We start from the raw sequence: 10,806 nt of genomic DNA, 5'->3' as shown, positions 1-10,806 counted from the left end.
TGATTTGGTTATTAATATTATAAAACCGAAAACCGAACCGTACTTTCATATTAATCGACCGAACCGACCACGTCTACCCCTAGTTGATTGCATTCATGAGGTTCCTAGGGAAATCACTTGTCACTTTACTCCTATCTCCTTGGTTACCTACCATGTAGGTTTCCGTACGTGCAAAGAAAAAGAAAGATCTTCGAGGTTTGTTAAGTTAGTGACTCACGAGAGTTGTAGATCTAAAGGAAACTAAAAGATTAACTAAAAAGTCCTCATAGACAGCGCCAAATTGTTTGACCAAAAATATAAATCTTGGTTCAACCAAATAGATTTAAATAATGAAGAATCAATCTTTGCTAATAATAATATCCAAAAGATAATGTTATTGGTTTTATGATAGATGATATGTATATTGATCGAATGGTAATGAATGTGAGCACTAATAACAATATTCAATGATCCAAAAAGATGGAAGATAGCATTAAGTAGTGATAAATATCAATAAATGACATTTACGTAAATAGAAGCGTGTGAGTCACCCGAAAAGGGTTGAGATGTGTGAATATTCTTCATGACAATGAAGAATGATTGATGAGCCTTAGAACACTAAAAAGCTAAACATGAATCTTAGTGAAAATGTTATTTTTGTATGCTTGTAATATGATCAGATTCTCTCTATAAAGTCAATGTGATTTCTTACAAATGAATATCTCATGCCCATTTCATTGTGTTTCTTTCTATTTATAAGGAACATATTCCTAGAAACTCTAATAGTAGAGATGTAGAAAATATCCACTAGAATATTCTCTTTTGTGTTCTATCTTAAAATGTCCTATGTTAAAATTAGGCGTTATTACTCTGTCTAAGATGCTCGACCTCGACCTTGATCTGCGATGACTTCACGAACTTGATCTTTGGTGACTCTTCGACCACACTTTTCGTCGCTTCAGGGCTACTTTGACCTGGGACGGATCTTTGTTGAGACCTTACTGATAGCACGTGGCGTCCGATGAAGGTTATCATGGTGCTAACGTGGCTTGCCTATATCAAAGATATTTTTTGGCCCGTTCCTTGGAGTATTCTAATTCTTTATGGTAATTTACACATGGAAGCGTTGATAAAGTCAAAAGTGAATTTTCCCAAACAGAATCCAAAGCCTTGTGCTTTCAGGTTTTAGTAGCGTGAAAGAATAAAAAAGAATTTTGACAGGATCTTCTCTTAATTGAATAAATACGTCATTACTAAATGATTTTCCCCTACATGACAGTCTATGTAACCTTTTGTGCACTTTAGCCTATCCTTCTGCCACGTCACAATTTTTGGATGTCTGTGTTTTGATAATTGTAAACTTATTCTTCTGGTACTGCTAAATAAAAGTAACTAATTGTAAAGAAATTGCAGAGACAATTTTTGAGGTTGAAGGAGGTGGTTCGGTCACTCAAATTTCTTCCATCTTTGCTGTTTAGAAGAATTTCTGGCTTCTGTTTTTTTTTTTCCGATTCTGGTTTCTGCTCGTAGGAACGAGAAATAAGAAAGTGAATTCAAAGATATGAGATCGGGTGGAGGAGGAGTAGAGTATGAATCCGCCGGCTTGGGACTGTCTATGAGTTATGCCGAAACGGGTGCTTCTTCAACCTCAATTCCTATTCATTCCTCCAACCTTGGTTTTAAGGTCTGCCCTCTCTCCTTTAGCTTTTCCCCAAGCAGTAGGAAAATCATAGTATTTCTTTAATTATTAAAGAATGTTTTAAGTAAACAGTGCTTTTCTTCAAATTAAAGTCATTATAATCCAGTCTGAACCTAGGAACAAAATACGTAAGAGAATTCTTGTTTGTATTTGATCAATCTCTTTTAAATCTTTTAGTGGGCAAGCTGCTCAGGAAAAAAAAGCTAGCGATTTTGTTATTTGTTGCTCTTTTCACTCTATTTGGATCATTGTTACCTATCCTTTTATAAGTACTGTATTGTATTATATCGTTCTATGGATACAACGTATGGATATATTGTATGTTTTGCTGCTGTTAAATAGCATTTTTGTTGTTTGATTTAACTATATAGTACTGTACTGATAAGTTTACTAAAATATCCCGACTTCGGAAAAACATGAACACTAGCTTTTTCATCAAAATGATGGCACTAAAGCCACTTAATTACGTAAAACATAGGCCATTCTCTCTCTCTATATATATATAACAACGACCAAATGCTTGTGTAATTCTTTGTAATCTGCTCCATATATTCATGTACTTCTTTATGCAGTAAATGACTCCATATATTCATGTACTTTTTTATAATCTATTATTTTGTAGAACAAAAATATGGTCATGGAAAATAAGGGAAACAACCTGGGCAAATTAAATAGTAAACTAAATCAGCAAAAAGTATTGATGGTGATTTTCTAATCTCGCAGAACAGAATGTGATACGATGAGATAGAATGCAATAGAAACAAAGACAGGGAACGGGTTACCTACTCTTAACGGGCAAAGCGAGCCCCTTTATTCTGAATTCTTTAATTCAGAATCAATCAAATCTCCCCAAGTAGGATTCGAACCTACGACCAATCGGTTAACAGCCGACCGCTCTACCACTGAGCTACTGAGGAACAACAGGAGATTCGATCTCATAGAATTCAATTCCCGTTCCCAACCCATGACCAATATGAGCTCGAAGCTTCCTTCGTAACTCCCGGAACTTCTTCGTAGTGGCTCCCTTACATGCCTCATTTCGGAGAGAACCTCAAAGTGGCTCTATTTCATTATATTCCATCCATATCCCAATTCCATTCATTTAATATCCCTTTGGTGTCATTGACATAACATATGTCGTTTCTAGTCTATCTCTTTCTATTTCTTTTCTATATATGGAAAGTTCAAAAATCATCATATAATAATCCAGAAATTGCAATAGAAAAGAAATAAGGGAGGTTTGTGATGATTTTTCAATCTTTTCGGATTGAGATAAAGGATACAGAGAAAAAAACAGGAGAATATTACTCTTATTGTTAGGTAGAGTTGGGCAGTTAAGGCACCGGTCCAAGCATGAATATTTTATATTGGACATATAACTCATGCTGTGATGAGTTTGACCTGACCTCCATGTTAACCATCTTGCTGACGTCTCGACTTCCCCCTACATTTTATAAAATACTAAATATAAGGGTTCTTTGTTTCTTCAGCTGTTGAAAAAGCATGGCTGGAGAGAAGGAACTGGACTTGGCATTGCTGAACAGGTACTGCTTTCCTTTTCCTTTCAATTCTTTTGAGTTAACCATCTCCTTCTATTTCATCTACTACTCAGTTCCCTTGTTTTTTCCTGTTTAAACTTTGATGTATTAGTTGTACTTTTCTGCATTTATTGAACGGATCTGTTCTTTTAGTTTTAAGACTATGCGAGGCTTTTGCAATTTCATTGCGTGCTGAGATTGTCTTTTCTGGCATTTACCATTTTATCTGGTTGTTTGTTAACTGAAACTCCTGCTCTGCGACTGAATCTGATTTGATGGTTAAGCACATGTTGGGAATGATTTATTCTTTGTCAGTTTAAAAAAAGTTAGTTGTGCCTTTAAAGATTTTAATCTCTGGACTTTCATCAAAGAAAAAAACAACAAAGGAGAAGGGGAAAAAGAACTTTTATCTCTGGACCACGGAGAGGAGTGTACATACCAAGTCGTCGCTCGCCTTTTAATCTTTTCGTTAAATCATCTGAGAGGGGGTACTGATCCCAAAAAGAAGGGGGGGGGGGGAGGAGTTACCGATTCAACAAAATAGTATATTCGAGAGGAGGTGCAGCGCATATATTAAAAGGATATAAAAGTTATCCAATGATAATTTATTGACCTATCGTGATATCCTTTTGCATGGCCACATGCTAAATTCATAGGTATGGTCAACCAACACCAAACATTAGTTCTTGTTTTGGAGTATTTTAGTGTTTCTTTGCAAAGCAGAGACTTTTATCTAGCGCCTTTGTATCACCTTCTCAATTTTTTTCTTGGTCCAGTGCTTTATCTTCTCCTCTTGCACTCGCCCTCTTCGGTAATACCCATTCGTGGACCTCCATCAATAGCACACATCCTTTTTGACTTCTTCCCTCTTTTTCTCATGTGCCTGATTTGTCGGCCTATGTTGATGCAGATCGTGGTAAATGCATCAACAATTAACCATTCCCATGCACCTACTATCTGGCTTCCTCACTGCCACAATCCTAAATCTTATCAAGGCCGTGATGGTGCCTAAACTGCTTGCTAGGCAAGCCAACACTCATCAGCAACAAAAGATTCCAATTATCAAGCCTTTAAATGTTTCATGATATAAATAATAATACAGAATAAATTTCAATTTAATATCATAAATACTTAATCAATGATAATAATACGGAATCAGAGATAGCAAAAATACACAGAATCAAAAAGATAAGAGATTAGGGTTTAAAATAGAGAAAGACAAGAGTTTAACTATGAACTAGTTAAACTCCTTGAATTCCTATAATAAACAATAATATAGGAAGAACAAGAACAAGAACAAGTAACACGGATTAAGCTAAGTAAAGAATGCAATTCAAAGCCCCTATTAGATATATCAACTATAACAACGAATTAACATTCAAATACAAAAAATAATCCAAGAGTATGAACATGAACTCATACATGATTAACATAACATAGATAATCTAAGAAAACATGGTAAATAAAGAGAAAATAAAAATACCCTAAGCCTTTCAAGGTTTGTCTTTGTTTATCAATCCATCATAAGCTTCTTTTCAAAATGAGAGGAATAGACTATTTATACTAGAGTGCTATTTAGGCTAGATGACCAAAATACCCTTAATCTAGTAAGGAAGCTAAGTATAGTCAAATTACAAAGCTAACCTAAATTAGTTTTGAAAATCTTATAAAGCTAGTAAGGAAGCTAAGCAGAGTCAACTTACCCACAAAGTAGTGATGAAAATTTCCTCAAAACCGCCTCTTCTCGAGCTCCAAAACATTATGAGAAAAAGTGACTAAATCCCGAAATAATTAAAAAATGCAGCAGTTGTCCCCACCCGAATCAGATGCTAGATGATTCTGAAACTCATCTTTGGCAAGCCCAACACAATCTTTGGGTGCCTTTTGAATCACTCACTTTGGTCTTAAGATGAGAGAGATTTGATGTTTTGAAGTTTTAAAGGAAGACTGAAATTTATGGACGAACTCAGGGACATAACCGGTATTTTCGGGATTGTCACACCAGAAAATTCAGCAATTGCAAAATCTTAGTTTTAGCACCCGAAACTTATTCGGAACCTCCCAGAAACAAACCATATATGCATTTCAATCGTAAAACACGCTACAAACCTGCTCGCACACTCAAAACACCGAAAGGAGATTGTTTTGACCCGATATTGACCGTTGTCAAACTCCAAATCCTTAACTTAACTACACTTTCAATCAATGACCCAAAACACACTCAAGCCTCTCGTGACCCCGTCCAATCATACCAACAAATACAAATACATTATCCAAACTTATCCAAAGGCTTGAAGCACCACAAATAGCATCAAAATGAAGAATCGAAGATCAAATCATGCTCTTAAGTTTCATACATTCCAACTTCGCCAAACGCGTTCGAATCACACTTAGACATTCCGGATCACAACCAAACTTTGCACACTAGTTCCAGTTCACTAAATGAACCTAGCCAAAGTCTCTGAACATCAAACGGACCCCGATAACACCAAAGTCTACTTTCGGTCAAACCTATGAACTTTCCAAACCTTCAAATTATTAACTTTCGGCAAATAGAGCCAAAAACTTCTAGGAACCTCCGAATCCAAATCCGAATGTATGCTCAAGTCCAAAATAACCATACAAACCTGTTGGAACTATGAAATCCCGATTCCGAGGTCGTTTACTCAAAAGTCAAACCTTGGTCAACTCTTCCAACTTAAAGCTTCCAAATTGAGAATCACTCTTCCAAATCAATCCCGAACCTGTCGAAAGTCAAAACCAACCATATACTCAAGTCATATTGCATCATATGAAGCTACTCAAGATCTCAATCTCAGTGTTGTCAAAGGCGAAAAACTCTAAAAAGCGCTCTAGGTCTATTTGGGCTTTAAGCGCAAAGCGCACAGAAAGTGTGAGTTAAAAAAGGCGCAATGAAGGAAATAAATAAAAATTTATATGTATTTTAAGAACAAAGTAACAAATTCATTTATAATGTTTCCCTTAGCAGGTAATACACTTATTTCTGATTATAATTGTTTTTTAGTGCCTCTTGATTCAAGAGAGAACGCATGGGCGATGAGGCGCATGCCTTAGTGCCTTGCCTTACACTGAAGTGCAACTAAAGCGAGGCGAAGCGCCCTCCTTGAGCTTTTTTGAGCTTCAGGGTTTAAGCGCGCCTTAAACGAGCCTTTGACAACACTGCTCAATCTACCGAATGTAATGCTAGAGCTCAAAACGACTGGTCCGATTGTTACACTCACCCTGCTCACCCTTCAAGAGAGATTTGGCCACTAACAACCTTTAAAAAGAATGGCTAGCCAAGCTGCAAGCCAACATTATGGTCATTTGATTCTTCTATCAAAATGTGATGTAGGTAATTTGTCTTTACTTTTGGAATCCCTAGAGCATTGTGTTGCAATGTGAAGTTGTTTCTGATATGCTTGTGGCCTTAACAGGGCAGATTGGAACCTGTGCCAACTTATATCAAGAAAAATAAGAGAGGCTTGGGAGCAGAGAAGTCAAAGAAGGCAGCAGAGCACCATAAAAGTTCCGGGCTTTCCTTGGGCGGGAGGATTGTAAAAGATGGGGAGAAAGAAAAAGTAAGTTTCCATTGCTCTGAATGCGTATTATAGCATTTGTTTCAAAATTGATGCTATTTAATGCATTTTGCTCTGTAGTTTGGGTTGGCAGGCTTAAGTAGAAATTTAACATGCCTTTACGAATTCCAAACATAAATAACCTATACATATGATCCTTCCATTCTCTTCAGTGACAGGGATAGATACAGTTGCCACATGTGACAAAAAGTGCTTGATGTTTGTAAGTGCAACAATTTTGAACTTTGCTAAAGGACATGTGCTTTGGCGGGAGGGAAAGTGATGTAGGAAAAAGTTTTATTAACCTACAATAGGGAAAGGGATTAACTAACGGTCCTTTGGCTGAAATAGAGCTGATCTAATGTCTGGGTTTGGAGAAAGTTGATGGCCATAGAAAATAGTATGGAAGATCCACCTAGATTTCTTGAAATTTGACCCTTTAAGGTGTGGTTATGTAAAGCACCAATTAAGAAGTTCTCTTAACATAAGCTTTAAGCAATGAATATTTTGGAATATTTAACATGAGATGCTATAATGCTTTAATACAATTCCATAGAACTTATCTTTGCACTGGTGAGATAATAGATTCTGTGACCCATACTTTTGGAGGCTTTTCGACAAGGCTAGAATAATTTTTTTGTAGAATCCAGTTTTACAGTTATATGAAAGTTGCTTTGCTTTTTTTTCCTCCACTTATATCATTGCATACTTTGTCCCGGTCCATGTGAGAAAGTAAAAAATAGGGAAAAGGCATAAAGCCCCTCCTAAACTAAGGACGGATTTTCAGTTACAAAGCTCATCTTTGTGAGGATCTTATTACCCCCTCTAAACTATTTCAGAGTGGAATTAATCCCCCCCCCCCCCAAGCTCCAATGTGCCAGAAAGAATGTATTTTACTCTCTTTGGGAGAGTGAGAAGCCAAAATAAAGTGGCAAAATTCTTTTGATGAAATTTTTTAGGGAAAATTTTAGAGATATCCCCTCACGTTTGGCTTCATAACATTGATTGTGGTTTAAATGGCTTCATAACAATGACTTCTATTGTTGTTTACAATATTACGCTTATGGCTTCATAACGCTGACTTCCCTTATTTTGAGTTTCTAGTAACACTTCTTTTAACCTATTTATCATTAATGTAAAAGAATTACGATCTGACTAATTTACCCTTTTAATTCTACTCTTTGTTTAGTTACTTTTAAAAACATATATCATTAAAATATTCAATAGTTAAGTTGGAACCTAGGCATGAATTGTCTTGATGTATGAAAGCAGGCGTAGGCTTGATAGGTCGGTCTACAATCACCCACATCGAGTCAAACTTGCAAGGCGTGCGAGGTAGACCTACCACAAAGTCCATATTGATCATTTTCTATTTTCACATTAGAATCTTTATGTTCTGTGCCATCCCACCGCGTTTCTGGTGCTCGGCCTTCACTTGCTGACAATTTGGACACGTAGGCTCAAAGTCGGCTATGTTCCTTTTTCATGTCATTCCACCAATAAATCTCCTTAAGATCATGGTACATCTTCGTAGAACCTGGAAGTATGAAATGCCTGGAATTGTGAGCCTCAGTCATGATTCTCTCTCTAAGGCCGTCTACATAAGGGGCACACAATCACCCTTGGTACCTTAACGTACCATCATTCACACCACGAGAAAAAGCCGTAGTCTTGTGTTTATGAATTCCTTCCTTCAGTTGCGCCAAGAATGGATCATCATACGATTTCTCCTCAACTTCTACTACCAGTAAAGGGTCGGCTCTATTTTGCACAATCACCCTCCCCTCGCTAGAATCCGCGAGCCTGATCCCAAACTAGACAATCGATGGACTTCCTTGGCTATCGGCCTTTGATGTGCCTTCAAGTGAACCAAACTGCCTTGGATGTGCGCGGCATGGCGTCCTATCTCGGTACGATCGTCTAAGCCGTCTCACCACAATATTGTGTGGATCGACGTGAACTTAAGTTAGCATTCCTGTCCCAGTGAGGGTGATCAATTTGGGTTTGGTGCGACTGGGACTCTAACACATCGTCTTACCCGGATGCATTGGGACTCGAACCCAACGTCTTACTTACACCGGCATGTGTAGTTTCGGGTGAATGCTTCTTTGGACTTTCACCTTCTCGGTACTTAACAATACTCCCAAAAATCATTTCTTCATAGCATTCATAAAATCTTTCTTTTCGTTGGCATTTTTGGCCATTCATCATAATCTTCATGCTTAGCTCAATGGCAATATATCATATTCTTTCTTTCATTTCATAAAATATGCATTGTGTCATTGAAAATCATAGAGACGTATTAAAATCATTGGAAGGCTATAACTTAATATTCATGTGCATATTAAAACTTAAAGACGTTGAAACATTTTCAAAGTAGAGAGCACAACAATAGCAATCCGTACTGATCCCTGGATTATTGAGTGCTTAGATTTGTTTGGTTCTTTGCATGAAAAATTAGATATGTGGCGTATAATCTTAAATATGTGTTTGGTTTTAAAACTGGATAAACTTCGGTTTCCCAGTTTAACCTTGACCTTCTTTGAGAAAGCTAAAAAGGTCTTTGCAAAAGAGCAGTGTTGTTATTTTACCTTTTTATCCGAGGATAGCTAATCCTTAGATTATTATTCCACATTGAATGCGGTATAAAATTATACCAAGATTCCACATCGGGATTGGTAACTGAACAATCCCTTAGTACCTTTTATGTAAGTTTTGCGAATAATTACTAAAATACATTATCTGGATTCTTATATATACCAAAAAAGGAATTAAAAAAAGAAGATACATTGTATATTTTCTAAAGCTGTTGTACTGATCTTCTAAGAGCGGTCCCCAAAAATGTTTCTTTCCATTGAAACTGCCTGAGACTTTCTCTGCAATCTCCATCGCGATGTTCATTGGATTGTGGCTCTCTATATAACATGTGAGTTGAGAAGAAAATGAGAAAAGTACTTTCAGTAAAGCAGAGTATGCCTTGTGCATAGGGAGATTGGGGGTTTGGATCAAGTGGTTTCTTTCACAGGATTGAAGGAAATTGAGTGCTGATTTGTCTATGAATTACTGGACCATCCCTACCCCGTGTAGTTTGATGATGTGCGAATTAGTTACTTTGTCCACCTATATGATGCAATACAGGTAAAAGTAAAAAGTTGAAAGCAGAGAAATTGCATTGGTCAATTTCCAAGCAATTGCACGTTTTTATTGGCCATTAGATAATTTGAAGATGAAGTATGGTTATCATATTTTTGATTTGTGTCGGTAGGATTCATCATCAAATTGGTGCTGTTTCTCTTTGTTTTAGGTCCGACTACGTAGTGAGTTTGTTAATGTGGCTATACGTCTCTGCTTGAGGTTTGATGTTTTCGCATATCGGCCTATACTTTTCCTTTTGCCTATTGCGCTGCTTACGATGGTACTATTTGTTCAGGCGTCTGATGTACAGAAGACAAAGGAAATCTCTAAAAAGATGAAGAAAGTACTAGAGTTTGAGAAGCGCATGCAAGAGAAAGAATTTGAGCGAGCATTTTTTAGGGAATTCTGGCCAGATAATGTTTAGTTTGTCCCCTTGTCTAATTTTGTTTTACGCCATATATTTCAGCCACAGTAAATTGTTTCCTTCTGCCTCTTGGATGAATATTCATTATCTTTGTTTTGAACATATTTAGAATGATATCCAATCTTGAGATATTTGTAAACTGAAGGGTACATTACAAATGTCTATCAAATGTATCAGTATTTAAACAAGTGCTTGGTCCGTCCCATATTAACCAATTCCATTGGCTTAGGTATCTTCTTCAACATCTTGATTTGAGAATGTTATTCAATTTGAATTGTTAATAGGTAAAGAATTGCTGACGTATAATCAGCATATAGGAATGGATTGGTTCTAAAAGTTTATGCCTTCTGTTAACTGTTTAATTCAATTACTTTATTTCTCGCAAACAAGAAAGGGAAAAAAATAGGCGATTTTCCCCCCTAACAAACAACTTTTCTATATTAGATAATACTA

The 10,806-nt window shown here is 36.6% G+C and overlaps 1 protein-coding gene and 1 non-coding gene across 2 annotated transcripts; one reads left to right on the top strand and one right to left on the bottom strand.

Moving 5' to 3' along the window:
* Window positions 1–1,373: 1,373 nt before the first annotated feature.
* LOC107799652 (uncharacterized) lies at window positions 1,374–10,585 on the top strand. The gene is made up of 4 exons (XM_016622792.2): window positions 1,374–1,663; window positions 3,169–3,222; window positions 6,654–6,797; window positions 10,225–10,585. The coding sequence occupies exons 1-4, from the start codon at window positions 1,541–1,543 to the stop codon at window positions 10,351–10,353; spliced, it is 450 nt and encodes a 149-aa protein (XP_016478278.1). The 5' UTR covers window positions 1,374–1,540; the 3' UTR covers window positions 10,354–10,585.
* Window positions 2,524–2,595, bottom strand: TRNAN-GUU (transfer RNA asparagine (anticodon GUU)). Its single transcript has one exon. It is a non-coding gene; the product is annotated as a tRNA-Asn (tRNA).
* Window positions 10,586–10,806: the final 221 nt, after the last annotated feature.

Source organism: Nicotiana tabacum, chromosome 19, assembly GCF_000715075.1.
Source record: "Nicotiana tabacum cultivar K326 chromosome 19, ASM71507v2, whole genome shotgun sequence".
NCBI classification, from domain to species: Eukaryota; Viridiplantae; Streptophyta; class Magnoliopsida; order Solanales; family Solanaceae; genus Nicotiana; species Nicotiana tabacum.
The sequence above is the reverse complement of the archived record's forward strand: the minus strand, read 5'-3'. Positions and strand labels throughout refer to the sequence as shown.

Coding starts and splice junctions, on each gene's coding strand:
- LOC107799652 (XM_016622792.2), top strand. CDS start 1,541: ATGAGATCGGGTGGAGGAGGAGTAGAGTATGAATCCGCCGGCTTGGGA. Junction 1,664..3,168: donor CCTCCAACCTTGGTTTTAAG/GTCTGCCCTCTC, acceptor TTGTTTCTTCAG/CTGTTGAAAAAGCATGGCTG. Junction 6,798..10,224: donor AAGATGGGGAGAAAGAAAAA/GTAAGTTTCCAT, acceptor CTATTTGTTCAG/GCGTCTGATGTACAGAAGAC.